The sequence below is a fragment of the Sapajus apella genome, unplaced genomic scaffold, assembly GCF_009761245.1.
Source record: "Sapajus apella isolate SASKATOON/1434 unplaced genomic scaffold, GSC_monkey_1.0 scaffold29, whole genome shotgun sequence".
NCBI classification, from domain to species: Eukaryota; Metazoa; Chordata; class Mammalia; order Primates; family Cebidae; genus Sapajus; species Sapajus apella.
Genome location: NW_022436969.1, coordinates 17,642,585 through 17,664,979, shown reverse-complemented (window position 1 = coordinate 17,664,979; position 22,395 = coordinate 17,642,585). Strand labels below are relative to the sequence as shown.

The window sequence follows — 22,395 nt, the reverse complement described above, 5'->3', positions numbered from 1 at the left end:
CAGAATCCTGTACTTCAATATATTTTAAGAATATCGACCTTCTGAAAAATTTAAGAGTCAAATTAAAAATATGGCTTCTCCAATACCCTCTTTCTTTAGTTAGCAGCCATGAATGGCTGGCCCAAATTCAATTCCCTGTGGGCACTTGAAATGGGACCCCTCAAAGTGTGCTGAAGACACTGTGCAGAGCAGTGTAGATGGCAGTGGGAAAGATGGAGTCTCTTAAATCTACCTTCTCAAAGGATGGTGCTGTTGATGTAGAAGGTTTATATAAATGGACTCCCTAGAGTCATTTTGTATCAATAGAATATTGATACCCTAGAAGAAATATGTTATGGGTTGAACTGTGTCTCCCCAAAAGAAAAATTGAAGCCCTAACCCCCCGGTACCTTGAAACGTGACCTTATTTGGAAATAGGTCATTGCAGATGTAATTAGTTAAGATGAGGCCATTACATATGAGGTCTAAACTGCCCTTAATCCAAGTGACTTGCATCCTTATAAGAGGAGAAGAGACATGGAGACTCAAGAAAGGATGCCATGTGAAGATGGAGGCTGAGACCGGATGAGACTGGCATTGCCAAAAGCGAGGAAGAGGGGCAAGAAGCAGTGCTTCTCTTACAGCCCTCAGAAGGTGCCAAGCTTGCTGACACCTTGACTTTGGACTTTCAGCCTCAAGAACTGTGAAAGAATCATACATGTCTACTGTTTTATGCCACCTCGTTTGTGGTGCCTTGGCAGCCCTAGGGAACCAACACAAAATATTTTAGACCAGAGTCAGTCCTTACAGAATTCTCCTAATATTATCAGCAAGGACCAGGAGAGCAGCAGTTCAGGAAAAGGTGCTGAGGGCTTTGGATCTGGGTGAGGGCAAAGTCCCGGGCTCACTGCAGCCAAGATTGTACTCCTAAAGTACGCCCTGATCTTCTACGTCCTATTTCATCCAGCTCCCCAGACAATACATTGCACACTCTGACATTACTGACCAATGATCATAATAATCTCATTCCTCCTATAACTTTCCACAGCATTGTAGCTGTCTATAGGAGACCCAGGCATGCATTCTGAATCATCAGCTAGTCAGGTCCCTCTATGATTCCTTTATGTGGCACATTGAGAATGTCAAGTTTGAAGGATAGATCAGGACCAAAATTAGACATAAATGTGGTGCATGTGGCCACAGAAGACTATATAGGGATTTAATGGAAGAGAAGGGAAATTATTTTTCTTACCATTCTTCTTGCTGAGGGCGATTTTTGCAGTACCTTTGAAGTCTTGGGGCTTGTAGTCTAAGAGGAAGCACAGTCTTTATGAGTAATGTTGGGAAAACAAGCATATGCTGCTTTTGGAAGTGTAAACTGGTACAATCTTTATGGAAAACATCTTGGCAATATTTATAAAATTAAAAAATGTACATACACTTTAATCCAACAATTCCACAGCTATACATTTATCCCACAAATATACCTCATTTGTGAACAATCATGTATATAGATCTCATGCACAGATTGTAACAGCAAAAGAGTAGACACAAGCCGTTTACCAATATGAGATTACTGAAATAACTTATTGTGTATCTGTGGAATAGCACACAAAAGAAGCAGAGAGACAAAGGTGCGGGCTTTGTGGACTGATATAAAATAATCCCCCAAGATTTGTTAAGTCAGTAAAGCAGACCCAGGACAGTGTTTCCTGTAAGCCACATTCCTGTTAAAGTGGAAAGAACATACATTCACATTTGCTGGTAAGTGGATACAGCATCTCAGAAGGTTTATATACCTGCATCTTCCTGTGCACACACCCTGCCATTGGTGATACTATTTGTCTCCAGGAGGGGAAGTCAGAGGTGACTAAGTTTTATTCTATGGTCTTTCCTGACTTCTAAATTTATAACTTGGTAATGAACTGTCCATTCCAATCAAAATTAAGAATTAAAAACACAATATAGTACAATAATATGAAAGAAAGACTGTCTTTAAGTGTTTGCTTCTATGGTATTTATAATCTTTACATTCTATCTTGGTTTTATTTACAATAAAATATTAAAGTGACATTTGTATAGCAATGTACAGTTTATACACACACATACACATCATGTGAGTCCATTCTGATGACAGCTCTGTGAAACAGATAGATCATATCTGTCTTTCCTCCCGATTTATAAGATAAGAACATTGAGGCTCAAAGAAAGAATGTAGTTTGTCCAGGTTTGTATTGGTAGTCACTGGCAAGGCCTGACCTGACCTCTGTTCCACACATTTAATTATACCGTTATGGTTTTCCAGAGTGAAAATGGCAGAGTGACAAACTCAAAAAGTCTGCGCCTCCATAAAAGCAATGGATGAACTGGCAAAAACTGTCAGTATCGACTCTTAGAACTCTGGATACAAATTCAAAGGCATCAACTAGGGGAGCGCTTAAGCAAGAGAAAGCTGTATGTCATTTTAACATACACTTTTCCATCCCTGCTCTCTAGTTCAGGGATAGCCTTGAAAAGAACAGCCTGCATTTCTGGCCCGGGTACTGCAGGGAGCAGAATGGACCTCACTCAAGAATTCTAATGACTTGGTCTCATCTGTCTGGTGGCTCCCTTGAAGACTGGCTCAAAAGGCTTGCCTTTACCTTGACTAATTTGGAACTTGATGGGCGCTAAAGGGGCGTAATGTCAAAAACGTTTACAGGCAAATGTTTTTGTCACAGCTGCCTGATGCAGTGGATCGGAGTTGAGGAAAACAAGACATAATGAACAAGCTTGGGAGGCAAGGCTGGAGGTTGAGAAGCTTTGGAAAATTAAGGCTGTAAAAAGTTTTAACGTAACCCTGAGAATATAGAAGGCCCTATGATTGAGAAAGAGCTGAAAACATAAACTTCTGGCCGATCCTCAGGCTCTGTGCAAGCAGGAAGCGAGGGCTCAGGCAGGGTTAGAAGAAACTGCTTGGCTGAGTGCCAAAGGTGTGCCCCAGCACACACACACTGCTCATCTGCAAAGACTAGGAAGTTTTTTAGTTCCAGGCATTTAAGAGAATTTCTGTCTAATCATTAGCTATCCTTGACCTAGCGGAACATAGACTTGCATAACCACGCAAAACAAAGAATATAGACTTTACAAAATCAGTTCAGGAGAAAAGTCATGAAGAAAACAAACAATAGGTAAAAGAGCAGAAGCAACAAACCCTGAGGAGGGAGAAGAATCTGATTTCCAAAGATGACACATTACAGTATTCAAAATGTCCAGTCTTTAACAAACAGCTGTTAGGTAAAAAAGTCAGGGAAATATTGCTCATACACAAGGAGAAAAAGCAAGAGTTTCTAAAGAAATTGTCTAAGGAAGTCCAGACATTGGACTTACTAGAAAAAGTTTTCAGGTTGGGTGTGGTGGCTCACGCCTGTAATCTTAATGCTTTGGGAGGCCAAGGCAGGCAGATCACTTGAGGGTCAGAAGGTTGAAACCAGGCTGGCCAACATTGTGAAACACTGTTTCCACAAAAAATAAAAAAAATTAGCCGGGCATGGTGGTGGGCACCTGCAATCCCAGCTACTCAGGAGGCTGAGGCAGGAGAATTGCTTGAACCTGGGAAGTGGAGGTTGCAGTGAGCCGAGATCATGTACTCTAGCCTGGGCAACAAGAAGGCAACTCCATCTCAAAACCAGAAAGAAGAGAAAGCCTTCAAATAAGCTATTTTAAATATGTTCAAAGAGCAAATGTAAACCGTGTCTACTGTGATGGTTGCAGGACATTATGAATATACTAAAACGCACTGAATTGGCACAATTTAAAATGCTTAGAATCATGAATTTTAATTATGTGATTATTCACTCAAAACAAGTTGTTTAAAATTTCATTTCTAAATAAAAGTACTGGTTCTACTTGATATGAAGTCACTTTGCCTATCATCAGTCAGCGAATACCGTTTTTCATCACGATTATGATAAACCAATTGACAACACTCCCTCCCACCCCACTGCCTTGGCATTCACTGTCCTTTTCCCTGGATTAAGCTTCTCTCCTTTCTCCTTTCACAGTGATATCCATCCTTCAAGATCCAACTCCAGCCGGGCACAGTGGCTCACATCTGTAATCCTAGCAATTTGGGAGGCTGATGTGGGAGGGTCGTTTGAGGCAGGGAGTTCAAGACCAGCCTAGGCAATGTAGCAAGACCCCGTCTCTACAGTATTTTTAAATTAGCCAGGTGTGGTGGTATGCACCTGTAGTCCTAGCTACTGGAGAGGCTGAGGCAGGAGGATCGCTTGAGCCCAGGAGTTTGAGGTTGCAGTGAGCAATGATGGTGCCATTGCACTCCAGCCTGGATGACAGAGCAAGACTCTAACTCTATAAAAAGAAGTGCAGCTCCAGGCTGGGCACAGGGGCTCATGCCTGTAATCTTAGCAGTTTGGGAGGCTGAGGCAGGTGGATCACCTGAGGTCAGGAGTTTGAGATCAGCTTGGCCAACATGGTGAAACCCCTACTCTCCTAAAAATACAAAAATTAGCTGGGTGTGGTGGCGCATGCCTGTAATCCTAGCTATTCAGGAGGCTGAGGCAGGAGAATCACTTGAATTTGGGAGGCAGAGGCTGCAGTTGCAGTGAGCTGAGATCATATCACTGCACTCCAGCCTGGGTGACAGAGCGAGACTCTTTATCTCCAAAAAAAAAAAAAAAGAAAAAGAAATCCAGTCTCCCACACTAGAGCACATTTCCTTGTCCTCTGCACGGCCCTGGTATAGCTGGGCCCTTGGGGCTCTCATATACATTTGTTTCCCACATTGGGTATAAGTTCTTCTGAGGGCTAAGTAAATTTCAAGTATCTTCACACCCTCCTCAAGGTTGAATGCAATATCTGCTACTCATGATTATCCTCAAGTTAAATAAAAGCCATAAAACTAATTCTTCTAAAACTTGTTTCCATTACGTGCCTCCATACAAATAACTGTGTTAAAACTCCAAATTCCTTGGAATGCAATGAATTTACACAAAATAATTTAAGGATTAGCTATTCATTAACTATCCAATCAATGAAGAAATCTCTTTTCCCAAGTATTAGACATTCGAATACTGGATTGTCCTTAAATCGAGTTGACAGGGACTAAAATGTTGACTTTCAGCTTTTGCAAGAACCATTCTAGCCCTTCTGGTGGGATATCAAACAATCTTCCTGACTGAGATATTTAAAGAACTTTAACCAAAAAGCGCGTAACTCAACACGATGCAAAGACCACGGTACTCTGTTACAGGCCCACTTTCCACAACATTTATAGTTACCACACTCCCTGGTCCTAGAGAATATAAAACATTTAGTTTTAAATGACAAGCTACTCTGTGCCTCCCTTAGAGGAGTACAAACCTAGGCAGTGGACAATCGCAGAGCCTCGTTCCTGGTCTTACCTCCCGCTCGAGGGTCTTCCTCCGGAGCAGCTTCCTGACACTCGGGAGTTGCTTCTTTAACAGCATCGTGGCTTCATTCATTCTTCTTACTTGAGTGATTAAGAAAGATGGAACCTGGAGAAGAAAAATAGCTTGGACTGGAAGAAAAACACTTGAATTCAACCTCCCTGGCAGATTCTGTCTTCAGGTATGGAAACTCCTCCCAGCCACTTGGTATCCTGGAGCCAGGAACGGTGGCACCATCCTTATAAAGTTTAGAAAAAGTTATGAGGATCCTTGTTTCAAAGGGAAATCATGTTAAAGAGCAGCCCTTCCAGAAGGTGTAAGGACGTCACAGCAACCTGGGCTTATCTTCCCATGTTTCTTCCCTACAACCAAGGGGGTCACCCAATCATGGAGCCTTTATGTTTCCTGAGGCCATGGACTTCCGAGGGGAACCTGTCATCACAATGTCACTCACCTTCCACAGAATTTTCTGATACTTAAGCATTAGGCGGATGATGTGGGCCGCGGTATTTGCTAACAGTAATTCTTCATAATCAGAGTGTTTACTTCTACTAAAGAAAAGGTTTGGTGCCATCACCGTAGAAATATTCCACATACTCATTCGGTTTTTTGATTCATTGGCTATCACTTTATTGAAGAATGTCATGAGGGCCTAAGAAGAAATAGCATTGTGTCATACAATCGTAAACTGTGAAAAGGTGCCCCCAATTGCTATCATTCACTCTATTTCCATTCACTTGGCTGCCAGAGAATTGTTAGAAGCATAGAATGGTTAAATGTACCATGTTTCCTCTGTAATTGTTAAAGGTACTAGGAAGAAATGTGACCAGTATATTCAACTGTCTGCTTCATAAAAATACTTCCATTTTAATGGATTTATATTGCAGTTTCTGTAACTATGGTTTGCATTTTCTTTTCTTTTATCCTAAATGAGTTTGAAAAATGTTAAAATTAAGTATAAACCAGGAAGAGAAAATGCTGCAGTTCACACAAAAGGTAGTTTTGTTGTGAAGGAAAAAAAGTAATTCTGAAATATATCCTTAACTTAAAGCACTGCTGTTGAAAACTATTTACCATTTCCTAGGGAAAGGAAAACCCATTTAAACAACATGAGTATCTCATTCCTCAGCCCAAATGTAAACTCCAGTGAAAAAAAAATTACTTTTTGGGTGCTATTTTTCTATTGCTTTTCAACTTTGAAATATTCAGCTGTCCAAAAGTAAATGCTTGTGTGCAGTTCTTTTAAGCATTAAAAAAATAAAGAATTGATAAAACTTAATTTGATGAGCTACCAAAGTATAAATACTTATCAAAACCTTCTGAAATTCACCAAGACAACTGAAATCCCTAAAAGAAGTGCTCTTCGGTTTTCTAAGTTTGAATTCCACTATACAGTATTTGCAATGAGAAAAACAGCACTGAATAGTAATAATAGTTAACCTTCATTTGAGGGTTTGCTGTGAGCTAGGCGTTATACTTAGTACTTTACATATATTCACTTGTCATCATTCCAAATCCTGTGCGGTAGATAATATTATTATTTTACAGATGAAGGGATGGAGGTGGAGAGGGGCTGAGCAGCTTTGCCCAGCGTCAGTTAATTAAGTAGCAGAGCCAGGATCTGAACGAAGGGAACCAATTCTTCAGCTACAGTTTTTGACCTCTAACCCGCATCAGTTACAATCTTAGCTCCAGTCACAATTTAGAATAAAAAATGAGAGAAGAGGAGGAGGAGGAGAAGGAAGAGAGAAAGAGAGAGAGAGAGAAAGAGAGAGAGAGAAACACATGTGTATAACATCCTCAGGTCCTGTGATGTTCTGGGGAAACCTTTTGTTAGAAATGTGTTGAATTATTTGATAATTGCTGTATCCTCAGTTGTATGAAAGGGTAGAGGACATTTTGTCTCAGATATTTGATACCAGAAGGATTTTTCTAATAAAAGAACACTGTGTAGACAAAGCCAAAAACCAAGATAATAAATTTTCAGCTTTTGAAAAATTACAGAATTATATTAGAAAAGGACATTTTTATGTCATAGCTGATCCCCCTCTTTGCCTTGAGGATATAATATGACTGACATATATTGTAATTGACATAGATATTTTCACTGTGTAGGAGGAAGGTTCTCACCACACTGAAATGCCTGATAAAAGGCAGCGGTAAGAACCATCTTTGTTTTCAGAATTATATTTACTGACCTCAAAATTGCAGTCTCTTTTCAACTCATCCTTATCTCAATTTCATTTCAAAGATTCCAAATACCTGTTGTGCTTAAAACAAATTTCTATTGTATATAGAATGATTGTCCAGAGAGCAAGAGAAACTTTGATTTTTACCAAAATACAGCAAAGCATGAATGTGGAATAAAGAGAGAAAAATGGGGATGAGGAACTAGAATATGATTCTATCAAATGTTCTATTATATATTAGAGGAGAAATCACTTTTCTGAGTTTCATTTTCCTAATATGGAAAATGACCAAATTCTATCAGATGATCTCTAAAATTCTGAAATTGTAGAACTATTTAAATTGAATTACTTTCACAAATTTAAAAATGTGAACATGTTGGAAATATAATTTAAACCAGTGATTTCAAATTCCTCCCCCAGGACACTCATCAGCGTTTTCTTTCCACTTCAGTACACCAGACTAACATGAGTAGCTGAGGACCAGCAATTATAGAATCTATTTCACAAGTTACATAACGGTCTTATTGACTTCTGACACTGTTCCACTCAAGCCCTCATCTTTACCTCTTCTCCTACTCCTAACACGTTGCCCAGTGCCTGACACAAGATAGACAGTCAATATCTCTGGGATGAAGAGTGAATGAAACTTAAATGTTTAAGAATAGGCCGGGCGCGGTGGCTCAAGCCTGTAATCCCAGCACTTTGGGAGGCCGAGGCGGGTGGATCACAAGGTCAAGAGATCGAGACCATCCTGGTCAACATGGTGAAACCCTGTCTCTACTAAAAATACAAAAAATTAGCTGGGCATGGTGGCGCGTGCCTGTAATCCCAGCTACTCAGGAGGCTGAGGCAGGAGAATTGCCTGAACCCAGGAGGCGGAGGTTGCGGTGAGCCGAGATCGCGCCATTGCACTCCAGCCTGGGTAACAAGAGTGAAACTCCATCCCAAAAAAAAAAAAAAGAAGAATATACCACCCCGGGCATGGTGGCTCACACTTGTAATCCCAGCACTTTGGGAGGCTGAGGCAGGAGGATCTCTTGAGCCCTGGAGTTTGAGACCAGCCTGAGCAACATGATGAAACCCTGTCTCTACAAAAAAACAGCTGGGTGTGGTGGCACATGCCCGTAGTTCCAGCTACCTGGAAGGCTGAAATGGGACAATCACTTGGCCCTGGGAAGTCAATGCTGCAGTGAGCTGTGATCATGCCACTGCACTCTAGCCTGGGTGACAAAGCAAAACTCTGTCTCTAAAAAAAAGAGAAAAAGAAAAAGAAGAAGATACCAAGATCCCCACTCATTCTTGTCTTCCTCAGGAGAAAGGCAGTGGGGACACAGAAAGACCATGTGTTTGCAGCACACTCTGGTGGCTCAGTGAGCTGTATCTCCATTTTCATTTTCCTATATGACCCACGTCCTATGAGCAATAAGAGCCTCATGACAGACTGGGAGGCGGATGGGACGTACCTGAGCTGTATCTCTGTTGGCATCAGGCAGCGCCATGACCATGAGGTGTAAGGCTTGAAACTGTACTTTGACATGAGACCCTCCTAACAAGAAAACAGAAATAGTCATACATCTGCAATAACACTGATGCATCCCGACAGCATCTCTTGCTAGCATCTGGAGGCACAGGAGAGCTCCTGACAGCTTTTATTGGTAAAGACTCAGGTTTTGTGCCCAGCAATGTAAATTTGTTCACTTGGACAGGAGCCTCCGTCCATCAACTCTCTTTTCCCATCCCATGTTGCCATTGTTGAGGCAGGTGGCCCAGGAGATCCTCAGAATAATTCTGGATTTTTATAGCACTTCCCTTTCAAAGTACTTTAGCAGACCTTCCCTTCCTTTAATACTACAAATAGAAGTTAAGCTCAACACAAGAGAAAATAAACCTTGCTTCCATATGATAAGGCAGAAGAGTACAAGTATTAGGAACACAGATTTAGAACAAGGTTCCAATCCTCATCTACTATGTAGTTGCCATGTGACCTTGGGCAGGTTATTTAATCCCTGCCCCATTTACTTTATTAACTGTAGAATGGGAATAGTCATCTCACAGGCTGTTATGAGGATTAAATGAGTTAATATATGTAGAGTGTTTAAATCAGTACCGGTACCTAGTTATCTTTCTACATGTTTGCTCTTGTTTTTATGATCTATGACACTTAAGCTAGATCTTCCATGGACACTTAGGGAAGGTGATTTTACTCCTCAATAGTGACACAAGATGGCGCCAGAGGGTTGGCATTTAGACTCGGGGATTCCATCCACAGCTGGCTAATCCACTGCCAGCTGTGCTAAAAATTTAGAGTACACCAGGGAATCTAGGCTCTCCTTTGGCTGTCTGTATTCTCTTGAAAATGGTGTCTTGGTGGGGAGTTCCTGGAGGAAAGCATTATGTTCTGGAATCCCTGGGGGGTTCTCAAGTTGAAGGAAAATCTATCTATGTCTATTCAATGGCTAGAAGGCAGTCAGCTGCCGGTGAAGTTAACTGAGCCGTTTAGCAGTGGAAACACTTGTGACAAGCTACTAGGTTACCAGTGACAAGTGTATACAACCAAGTAATATGGGGGGAGAGAGAGGATCATATTGCTGAAGCAAAATCCACGTGCGGATTTGTAGATACTTGTATCAAATTTATAATAACACAGGTCCAGAGTGTTACTGAAAATGGCAAATATATTGATGTGGGTTTGCCTGAATAATAGAAACTTTAAGAGCAAGTCTCAGTGCAAAGCATTTAGGGGCAGATAAGACATTATGTTAGTGTATAAACTGCAGGCTGAGGACTGTCTCTAATTTTCCAATGCAATTTAAAAAAACAAAAAAACTACTGGGAAAAAAAACCAAGAGATGCAGATGTAGGATTGAGACTACTGTGTTTCCATTAACTTCAGAGAAACCATGAAGCTCCTTTAAGATTAAGTTTAATTTGGCAAATAATCCATTTTCATTTTGCTTAGGAAGCCTGGCCCAACACTGTTTTGTGGTTAACAGTTTTGTAGTTAATTCATTTAATACATGCCAGTCGAGAGTATTCTTTCTCCTCAGGTCATTACTTCCCCCAGAAAGTTATTAAGCATGGGGGGGCATGGTGGCTCAAGCCTGTAATCCCAGCACTTTGGGAGGCCGAGGCGGGCGGATCATGTGGTCAAGAGATCAAGACCATCCTGGCCAACATGGTGAAACTTCATCTCTACTAAAAATTCAAAAATTAGCTGGGCGTGGTGGCGTGCGCCTGTAGTCCCAGCTACTCAGGAGGCTGAGGCAGGAGAACTGCTTGAACCCGGGAGGCGCAGGTTGCAGTGAGCCGAGATTGTGCCACTGCACTCCAGCCTGGCATCTGGCGACAGAGTGAGACTCTGTCTCAAAAAAAAAAAAAAAAAGAAAGTTATTAAGCATGTAATGAAAGCATCTGAGGCTTGATTGATGAACTACTAGTCCTTTAATTTTATGGGCAAGTTTGGGGCCAAGTTTGAAAAGAGAAAGTAATGATATTAGTGGAAAAGGCTCTGTGTTCTGAGCTCCATTTGAGGGTATTGAGAGGGACAGCTTAAAAACACACACACACACACACACACACACACACACACACGCACGCACACATATGTTCACAATCCTCCCCGTCAGAAAACCTTGTTACAACTAGAGCTTACTTAGGTGGCAAAAAAGGCCATTATTGCCTGCTGGTAGCAGGCCAGAACTTCGGCTTCCTGCAGGGTTCGCTGGTATCAAATCGACCACCTGCAATACAGTATTTTTCACCTTCAAAGTCATATGAAGAAATGTGGACTCCTTTGTGAACCCTTTGGCATGGTTTGAATATAAGGATTGAATATTTCAGAGGATGAAAACCAATATATTTATATGTCTTTCTTAAATATGATTCTCTGAATAGATCTGGAATTAGAGGTTTGAATCGTCCTTGCATAGTTCAGAATACCAACAAAACAAAACAAAACAAAAAACAAAAAACACCAAATGAGTGATCCAAAGATAAAAGGCCCTAATTCTGGTATAAACACCCAAATCTCTGGGTGACCCACAAACTCCCCCATGCGTGCGTGGGATAACACAGTGAAGGATTGAACAACTGAACAGAGAGTTGAGCTCCTGCCCAAAAGACCACTGGCAATTCCAGTCCGGTCAAGCAAACTGCCTGTTTAAAAGAGCAACAATAGGAAGAGAAACCAAACAACATTTTTTTGGAGAAATACTTCAGAATCCACAGTCTCCAAACACTATATTCATAATGTTCAGAATAGGCTTTAAACTTACTTGACATACAAAATAACAGGAAAGTATAACCCATTCTCAAAGAAGTCAGAGCCCAACCCTGAGATAATCCAGGTGTTAGAACTAGCCAGCAAGAATTTTGAAGCAGCTGTTGTAACTGTACTCAATGATGTGAAGGAAAATATAATGAATGAAAAGATAGGTCACTTCAACAGAAAAACCGAAAGTATTTTAAAAACACCAACTGAAAATTCTAGAACTGAAAAAAATACAATATCTAAAATAAAAAAAGGATGAAGGAAATTAGTAGCTCTTCTGTCTTTCTCAGCAAGTTTTTCTCATAAAATAAAAACAGTAATCTTACGAAGAAAAGAGATACTGGTAGTGGACAGCGTGTGAATTAAAGCTTAGGAAACACCTGCCTTGCCTGCCATATTCTCTTTTTTTAAGACATGAAAGATTATTTTATGAATCTGGTTTAGTTAGAAAATTCAAAGATTTATAAGCTACATAATTTTTAGGACAAATTTTGTCTTACAACTTATGATCTATTTTAGTGATTTTGTAGTTCTGGCCAACCTGCAGAAGGCTGTAAATTGGCAGATACAGACATAACTTGTTAAGTTCACACAACATTTTAAAATTTAAATTAGTGGCTGGGCCGATCGTGGTGGCTCACACCTGTAGTCATAGCACTTTGGGAGGCTGAGGTGGGCAGACAACTTAAGGGTAGGAGTTTGAGACCAGCCTGGCCAACATGGTGAAACCCCGTCTCTACTGAAAATACAAAAATCAGCTAGGCGTGGTGGTAGGTGCCTGTAATTCCAGCTACTTGAGGCTGAGGCAGGAGAATAGCTTGAACCCTGGGGGCAGAGGTTGCAGTGAGCCAAGATCGCACCACTGCACTCCAGCCTGGGCAACAGTGCAAGACTCTGTCTCAAAACAGCGACAACAACACAGTGGTTGACATTCTCACATTAAAAGTTTCCCCATTAAAGCCTGGATTTGGCTCTCAGTCTGGCACAGCAATCATTATCGAGAACCAAGCAGTGGCCAATGTCTCTAGATGGGGTATGTCCTCTCGGTTTGGACACAGCCCTTTTTGGTCCACGTAGAATCAACGTTTACTTAGCAGGTTCATACATATTTAGACTTGTGACCCCTGAACTCCCCAGGTTAATAGTTAAAGCCCCCACTATGTACCCCCATTCTACTTTTCCAGACTTTTCTCTTGTTACATCCTCCACAATAGTCAATCTTTATGCTCAAACCATGCCAAATAATTCCTTGTCAATTACAACACACACTTTACAGTTTTTGTGCTTTTACCCATATACTTCACTTAAAGACCTAATCTATATGACTTTGTAATTTTCAGAAACAGATTATCTTCTGTGTTGTATTTATTGCATCCTGCATCATCAGTCCCAGGACCTCAGATTTAAGAAAAGAAGTAATCTTGTATTTTTAATGGATTATCACACACCAGGCTCTATTCTAAATGACTTCATTCAATACCCATGGCAACCCTGACAAGTAATTATTATCTCAAATTTACAGATGTAGTAATTGAGCCTCAGAAGGTTTGACTGCATGGCTAACAGATGGTTGCACAGGAATTTAAATCTCAAGAGCCTGCAAACCCCTCTGCCTTTTAATGATGATAAAACCCTCTAAACCAGGTTTCAGGATATAAGTATGTAAGTAGATGACTGTTTACCACCAAACTTAATATTTCACCAAGCACTGTCAGGGCTCAGCAAATCTATGCATGAGCACATTTGATTTAGCATATCTCTTCTGCCCTCACTTTATTGACCTTATATCTTAGTGCATTCACATTTAAAATCTTCTACCTACTTTCCATTAGACTGATGAAGGCAGGTATATATTCCACAGGGAAGAGAGAGGTGGGTAGTTCTCTGAAAAATGCTTTCAACATTACTGCAGCTTCTCTATGGCACATTTTGTCCCATTTAAATTTATCAGCATTGAACTTGGCATCCAGTTCTTCACGGTATTGCTGTAAATCAAGGAAAACAGTCAGTATTCAATGCGTTTTTACCACCCGACCCCATTTTCCCCTTTAAAAACTGTTCTTATATTTTTGTAAACAGACTGGTAAGGTAATGTCTACTAAGAGTAATTTTTTTCAACATGATTAAGGGAAATAGCTAGTTGAGGATGAATTTTTAAAAGCATTTTCTAAAATATTTCTAAAATACTGTTAATCTGGAAATAATTTTCTAATTCTACACAAGTATAGAAGTTCTCTACTCTGATCACGGTTTCATTTCTGTGGTTTTGGCAGAATACCACTGTTCCCACATGATAAATGCATTGCTAGATTCTGACAAAGTCTCCGTTCCCCCACTTTTCAGAATCCCTTCTGCCACCCTCTCTTCCATCTCTAAATTAGATCAAGAAGGTTTGCCTCTCAGCCGCTTCACATACAGAATGAGAAATAACCCAATAAAGTAACTCTGACCTTGCTGCAACATGCAAACCTATGACATCTTCCTGGAGCAGTGACAGCAAAGCTTTATTCCAAGACAGACACATGTCTTCCACATGTTTGCATGCTTGCCCAGTCCTTCGTAAGGTTTGGAACACTGTACAAATACCTTTTAAAAAATCTCTAAGCCTCGGTAAGTTCTACTTGGCTTACAAATTTTACATTATTAACTGATCTGATTATCGATGCCACTCAGGCTTCATGTTTCTTTTCAAAGGCAGACTCATTTTTTCCGGCTCCTTTGAACTACAAGGTTTACCTGTAATGCCAGCCAGTTACAGTCAGTCTCCTGGCTGACACTAACTGCTCCAGAAAGGATATGAAGAAAAGGAACTCTAAAAGCTCTGTTTCTTTAAGACCTCTGCTTTATTCTCACGAGAAGCCTAATTCTTCTGGCCTTGAGCATACACAGCCAGAGTCAGCGTGCACATCTGACCTTTTCCTAACAAGGATCAGCTCATTAACCAGCCAGACAATCACTCTCTCGGCTCCCAGAGCCTGCAAACTGGAGGATCCTGGCAGCACAAGTTTCTTACAGAGACATATGTGATTCTGATGTACCCTCTCACCCCTACCAATAACATCAAAAGGAGATTTTCTTCTTTTCCTGGAGAAGCTTTCGATCTTATAGGAATACTTTAGCTAATCAAGAAACCCTTTGGTGATAAATACACTTCACAAAATCTTAAGCATAAAGTTCCTCCTAGAATGAAAGAGATAGAGGGGCCTCTGGAAAGAGGAGAATGCATGAGATCCATTCTTTGCCTTCAGGTGTCCTGTAGTCTAGTGAGTGGGACTATTTCATGAGCGAGTACTACTAATTCAGAGTGTACATGCTATAAAAAAAGTCAGGTACTGGTGCTATGCAGCCAGGAAAGAGAGAAGTCAAACTCTGCTAGGGCCAAGTCTTGAGGGTTACAGGGAAGAGGAAATAGAAGGGCATCCTGCTCAAGCAGTGATACAAACGCCAGCAGACCCAGTGTGTCTGCGGAACTCCAGTTCATTCAGCGTTGCTGGCACATCTGGAGCAAGGAATGAGACTGGAGAGCAGCCACCACCAGTGCTAAGGGGACCAGCCTTCACCCTGTAGGCAATGAGGGAGCCTGGAACATCTCTAAGCAAGGAATGGCAAGGGTCGATTGATCTTTTCTGACAGCCACATGGAAAAATGATTTGGGGGAGTGTAGAGCTAGGCACAGGTCGGGTGGGTGGAAGCAAGTGACAGGCAAAGAACCCAGTTATCAGGCCGTGGCACCATTTCCAGGGACGGATGACTAGGGGCTAATCTGGATAAACAGTTGCAGGATAAAAAGGAGAGGAGGCATTAAAGAAACGCCCAGGAGGAAAAATTCTCAAGAATCAGTGATGGATTGAACATGAGACTCAGAGGGAGAAATAATCATCCAAGATGATTTTCCAAGATGATTTCCACTGACTTGTAATGGGCAGATGGCAGTGCTGTTAATAAGAAAAATACAGGAGGAGGAGTAAGCATTTCCCATCAACTGCCTGGTACCACTGCAGTAAAGCAAAGGAGACACTGTTGGATTCCAAGTGCACAGGAAGCCCCAGCAAGATAATTCAGATTTGTTTTCCACATACCTCTGCCAAAGGGATCTATCTGAATCAGCAATGTGGTTGTCCTAACATGTGAGTGGTTCCCAGTCACCTAAGGGGCAACAGGGCACCAGGGTCAAGAGGAGGCGCCACAACCAGATCCTTTAGGCTTTTATCAAACTCTGCAACTGGCTAGGATATATGGTCTGTGCCTCAAGCTTCTCACTGTACAATGGAGTATTAAAATGACATTTTCAAGATCAAAACAAATAATATCATGTAGAGCTCACCGGACAGGGCCTGCCATGCTGACAGCACTCAATAAACACCGCACGGGCTGCTTGCCCCTCCCCCACTCTCAGGTCTATTCTAACCTGCATTGTTATTGCTATGGGAACCCCACGCGAATGCGGTGTGATTACTTGGGGAATAATACCATGTCATCTTGTCTGGATGGCTGGTATAAAGCAACACTGAGAGAAAGAATGCCTTTTTTTGGTTCTGAACAGAGCTGACATTTCAGTGGTGGTCCCGATGTGAAGCCAAGTCAACCAGGTGTGACTTTACCTTGCAGAAGACAGGGAGCACTTAGAGGTTCAGAAGTCAGGTTTTTCTGACCCCTGTTACTGAGAGCACTAGGCAAGGATAAGAAGTCTTGTCATTAAATCTCTCTTCAGTAAAAATGCAACCTGCTTCTCTGTCTGAGGTAGTTTCATACAAATGCAAATAACCAGCCTAAATAAGCCAGGTGAGGTAATTATAAAACATTTAGAACAGCCTTGGAATGATTCAAACTAGTCAAAAAAGAAAATCTCACATGTCAAACAGTCGGCCTCTTTCCATAAAATGTATTCCCTGGTGTTTGGCTCAAATTTCTGTCATTTTTGAAAAGAAAATCACTGCAAACACCAACCAAAGCATTAAATTGGTTCCAAATGAGCCGAGGCCTCAAGTCTGGGACTTGGCTCTGCAGCTGCGTGTTCCCTGTTTGGCTGAAACCAGCAGCTTCCTCCCAGGCTGCTTCTCCCATCAGCCTCCCCAAATGTTTAAAGCACAAAGCCAGGCCAGACTGTTCACAGTAATGACACACTAGCGGACCACAGGGCTGGTATCAACAACTTGGCCCAATTCGAGGATAATTATCATGGAGTTTTTAGTAGTTCAGTGGATGAATTACAAAAAAGGAGGTAGTTTAAATGAAAAGTTTGAATAAAGGAGAGGAATAAAGATCACTTTAATGCATCATATTTCAATGCCTTTCTAATGGCAGTGTTGCCTAGTTTCTGTTCACTTGCCCAGATTTCTTTCACATTGGCCTTCCTGGGGCTCAGACCATGAAAACATCTGGATTACATTTTCCACTAATAGGTGATGGAATAAATAGGCTGAAACTACATAAAACTGGGTAGGGGAGAAAAGACTTTGACCTATATGTGGTTCAGAAATGCAAGTGCCTGTAAGAACATTACGAAGGAATGATTGGCCTTCGAGGAGCATTTTTCAGTGGAGTATTAGCCAAAGAAAAGTAACTGTTGCTATAATGTTAAACTCTGTGCACACAAGAAATGTCCTGTAATGTTTTCTCCTTTGGGTGACTTAAAAATAGGACTTTTAAATCATACCCATTATAAATTTTATACACCTATGCACATGTGTGTGCCCGCGCGCACACACACACACAGAGGAACCAGTAAGAATATGTGCAAATACAGTTTCCCAATCACGGAGGGAGGTTTCAAGAGATGGAATCTGTTTCTGTTTAGGAAATTTGTTTCTTTCATTTTGGTTCTCTGACTCTGTAGATATAACCAAAGATTTAACCAAAATAAGTAATTTCATCCTTAAATGTAGTATACATGTGCTTAGAAGTGTATGTAAGAACCAAACACATGAGAAACGGAGGCAAAAGGCAGACTGAATTCAGAAAGCATGAGCCTTAAGGAACCGCTGGGCATTTCCCTGCCTTCCACAAGAGCTTGTGCCGGGATTCAGCCAACTCCACTCTCAGGGACGTCGTAACTCCTCAGCATGCCCGGGGCCCTGATGCCCTGGTGCCCTGCTCTGACTTCCTTCACGGGAAACCTTGCCCTCTTCTGCAAAAGCCCAGGCAGCAGACTCTCGCAGCTGCTGGCCCCTTCTGGATGTGGCTCAGCCGTATTTTCCACAGGATGCCCCAGCCCAAGATAGGGTGAGGCAGGGGTACTAGGGCCTGGCCGATTCTGCGCAGCACGTGGCTCCTCCATGGTGAGGAATTGTCAGACCTCCAGTGTGGTCGGGGCCTCACCCTGGTCAATCCTGATTCCTGCCCCTTTCATCCTTCAGAAGCACTACTGCCATGACGCTCCTCTGCTCCTCACCCATCTCAGCATCAGCTTTCTGGAGAGTCCAATAGACATAGCCTATCTATTCTCAGTTTCCTGTTAGAAAAACCTCTCATCACGCTCCTATATAAAAACTCCGAGACTGATAGAAATAGAATTTCCCAAAACATGTACTAAAATTATTTAATGAAGAGATGCTGTTTTGCCTCTAAAAATTTCCTTTTGATAAACATTACCACATTTGTTTTCCCCTACCCCTGAGACTGTTTGCTCACGGATCCATCTTCTAAAACTGCTCAGGTTTTCAGGTCTGCAAGCCAGGGAGTGATCCAACCGCAGGAATGAACTCCACGGTGAACACCTACCCGCAGACACAGTGTGATGTTTCGCTGCATTTTTATGACAAAAGCTTTTCTTTTCTAATAATTTTTTACTTTACTGTACTGTAGAGTTTGCCATCTCATGGAATTAAGAAAGCAGAGGAACAAGATTCACACTGAACAGCTGGTTTTAGATGTGGATGTTAACATTACCATAAGTGGAACCGGGTTTTGGAACTGCTGAGTGAGTAATCTAGTGGTTACAGCCATTGCTACAAATTACTGTAACAACTTTCACTAAAGGGACAGCCAAACAATGTTTAAAGCAATGAATGATGGAAATAAAGGCTCATATAATATTGGCTCAGTGAATTCCATGACTGAGAGGACACAACAAACTAAGGCGTTTAACCTCCAAAACAGTGGGAAGATGGTTCAACTTTTCCAAATTAAAGACAAGCAGCAGCTTTTCAAGGTGAATTGATGTGCTGCTTCATTGTTGTTTTTGTTTTTTTAATGTTGCTGTTTGGATTTTTAAAATTCTGGATCATGAAAAAACTCTGGAACAAACATTTCACCACAGGTACCAAGGAATACTAGGAAGAACCAAGCGATAATATCTAATAAACAACAACAAAGCGCTGGATACCCAGTGCTTGTGTGAACTGGATCTAGCCAGCTTAGAACGCTACCTAGGAAGAGACAACATGTTCAATACCTTGACTTTAGCGGTACATCCCGAAAGTCGAAAAATTCCTTCAGATTCCAGACCCGATTCCTCGACTTTCTCAAAAAACTAGAAAGCAATGATATAGTACAAGAGTAAGTACCTGTATGTGATTACAAACATCTAAAATAATAACAACGATGATATGAATCAGTAAGTTGCCAAGCATATATACGTGCCTGGCGCTTGAATGCTTTGTTAATGTTCACAGCCATCCTATGATGTCAACATTATTCTCCAATATGCAAATGAGAAAATACAGATTGATAGTAGTTATAAAGCTCTCCTAAGATCAGCCTCGTAAGTAATGGCAACAACTCAAGTTCATGCTGTTAACTGCTCTAAAATTATATATGCCTCTTAACCTTTTTAAGATCTGATTCCTACAACTCTTTCTGCAGACTGGTCAGTAACAAAAGATTCTAAATCTACTGTCATTGGTTGTAATCACTCTGACTAAGAAACTATAGGAATTCTAGATGTCTGACCAAAGAGTTTAGATGAGGTAATGATTTTATGAGTTCTTGCGATGGGGATGGGTGTTAAAAAAAGTCATAAACACTACCATTTATTGTGCATTTATTATGTGTAAAATCCTATTCTCAGTCCTTTACCTCCATTAACTCATTTAATCATCACAATAACCCTATGAAGTAGGTAGGATCATTACCTATGAAGCAGGTGGGATCATTACCCCTATTCTACTGCTGAGGAGACTAAGTGAAACAGTTCAATTCACTATAAGAAAGCAGATCATAGTGCATCTCTGGAATGGATAATAGCTTGGCCAAGCTTGCCCAGTAAGAAGGGGATCCAACATCTCTGCTATTTTCCTTTCAAGAAATGACGGTGGATGGTGCCTGGAACTAAGGTAATTCTTTTAGGTATGAAGATAAATAGATTTAGGAAGAAGAACCACGTCTGTAAGAAAAGCCTCTCTTGTAGGAGTGGGAGAACAGTATCTTGAGGTGTCATAACGAGGAACACTTAACATCCAGTAGTACTACAGCTAACATGCTGCTAACATGATAGAAATCCAGATCTAGTTTAGCATTTATTAAGTACTTTCTAAGTGCTAAGTTCTATGCTAAATTCTTGTACTTACACAGTATTGTAAACTTATGTCCTGAAATGTCTGTCTTTGATTTTGATGAATATTTCAAACTCTATCTTTTACATACAGGGCAAAGAAAATTCTGATTTTAACTCAGTGAAGGAAAGAACATCTCAGAGTCACCATGGACTCTGAACTTTGCTATATGCTGTGCTCCTCTTCCCCCTCCATCTCTTGCTGACTGTGTGTCTTGCGTAAGTTATCTCACTCTCCGAGTCCTCAGCTGCCTCATCAGTAAAAGGGCGATGGTAACACCAGCCTCCTTGGGCTGCTCCGTGCTAACTAGACATGATACTTCATGGACAGCACCGACACAGCCCTGCCTACGGAAGTCACCCACAGAGGGCCCCTGTGCACAAAGGTGCTGCCTGTATCCTCTGGCCATCTGGGTGCCATCCTCCCAGCTCCTATCTCCAGCCAGTCACCTGACTTGAGAAGTATCTCCATTTGAGGCACTGGTAGTAAAATATAGGAAGCTCAACAAATGATGTACAATTGTCAGTGTCAGGTAGGTATGTGTTTCTTTAGACAATATTTTAAAATATCATTTAAAAACTTGAGTTAAAATTCAACTAGATTTGTGTTAGGGACTAGGGATTTTAATTGTGCCACTGGATGTCACTGTGGAATAAATGCACACTCAGGTAAAAACCGGTGTAAATTGTTGGCTATAAAACAGCACTACTTAAAAGCAAATCGGGTATTCCGCAACAATAGTCACAGAGATATCAGCATTTTACAGTTCAGATAATATCATTTCCAAAACCCCTTCCACAAAATCATGCTGTTTGTCTAAATGTATCCTGTCTGCCCAGTCACAACGGAAAGTGACCAGAACATGCTGGTTTTTAGACTTTATTAAACTTTGTTTGGAAAATTGATAAAATGACTACACATATACATATGTTTAAAACCCAGCCTATATTTCAGAAAATACTTTTCTATTTATATATGCATCGTTAATAATTAATGTTCAACTTTATCTAGACAGAATAATCAAATAAATACACACACAAACACATTCATATGCACAAATAACATTTGAAAAAATACTGGAAAAAATGTAACTGTGCCCTGGGTCAGAGTATCTGTGTCCATCACCACAGTCCAGGCACTGTGGGTCGTTGTGTGGTACATGGAATAAAGCTGAAAATCACCAGGGGCCTGAGTCCTAAGAAGGCATTAGTGTCTTTAAATCTAAAAGAAAATGTATCTGTGTATTTACAAAGTACCAAACCATAAGCGCGAGGCTCTGTGAATCTCCTTTCATTTGCCTGCTACTCACTTTTTGTAACACCAGGGGAACTTTCACTCCAGGGTCTTTCTTTCGATCACTGTCCAGGAGGACTGCAAGCGGAACTCCAAAAATCCCACTGTCTTCATGGTGAGACAGTAAAGGGGGAAATGAAAAAGAATCAGCAAAGCACTATCTTATTCCACTGTGTCAAAGTGTTAAAGCCGGAAGCAATCAGTCTTGTTAGTTACCTCGTCCTTTAACTTTCTCTGTTTTGTTTCTTTTCAGTTGAATTCCAAAGGCATCAAGAAAGGCTGTCAATTCAATCAGAGAGAGATGGCGGATTTTCTTCATGTCTTCAGCAGACAGATCTCCTGCTTCCGTTAAGCCAAATCTGGTTTTCTGAACAATGAATTTCTAAAACACGCAGTGAAGATATTTATTTTTTATGGCAAAGGAAAATTATTATACCTTCACTCAAATGCCACCTGGACACTCTAAATCTATGCAGCAGAACATGTTATTTGCAAAACATCTCTAAGGAGCATGCTGCATCCTGGAAATCTGAATATGTGATTCAGACCATTTGCAGATCACTGCTATGCTAATTAGAAGCAAAACAGTAGTCTAAAGCATATGATAACATTGCTATTGCAACTGTGGAAACTGCCTTCTTTATAAGGAACACCCGATACTGTCAAGCAATATACATGTCAGGCACCACATGGAATGCACACACCATAGCCCTTAACTGGAATTACATGTGACACACACATACCAGGCAATACACTTAGGTATA

General features: G+C 41.0%; 1 protein-coding gene across 5 annotated transcripts in view; it reads right to left on the bottom strand.

The window, feature by feature from the left end:
• ARHGAP28 (Rho GTPase activating protein 28) overlaps positions 1–22,395 on the bottom strand; it is a 183,281-nt gene that overhangs the window by 18,103 nt on the left and 142,783 nt on the right. For all 5 annotated transcript variants that reach the window (XM_032293339.1, XM_032293341.1, XM_032293338.1 and 2 more), the window contains 8 exons: positions 21,848–22,013; positions 21,648–21,739; positions 19,240–19,317; positions 13,669–13,831; positions 9,040–9,122; positions 5,842–6,039; positions 5,382–5,495; positions 1,232–1,288 (listed from right to left, as the gene is read on the bottom strand). In XM_032293339.1, coding sequence (XP_032149230.1) covers positions 1,232–1,288; positions 5,382–5,495; positions 5,842–6,039; positions 9,040–9,122; positions 13,669–13,831; positions 19,240–19,317; positions 21,648–21,739; positions 21,848–22,013 — 951 coding nt within the window. The remainder of the gene's footprint in view (positions 1–1,231; positions 1,289–5,381; positions 5,496–5,841; positions 6,040–9,039; positions 9,123–13,668; positions 13,832–19,239; positions 19,318–21,647; positions 21,740–21,847; positions 22,014–22,395) is intronic.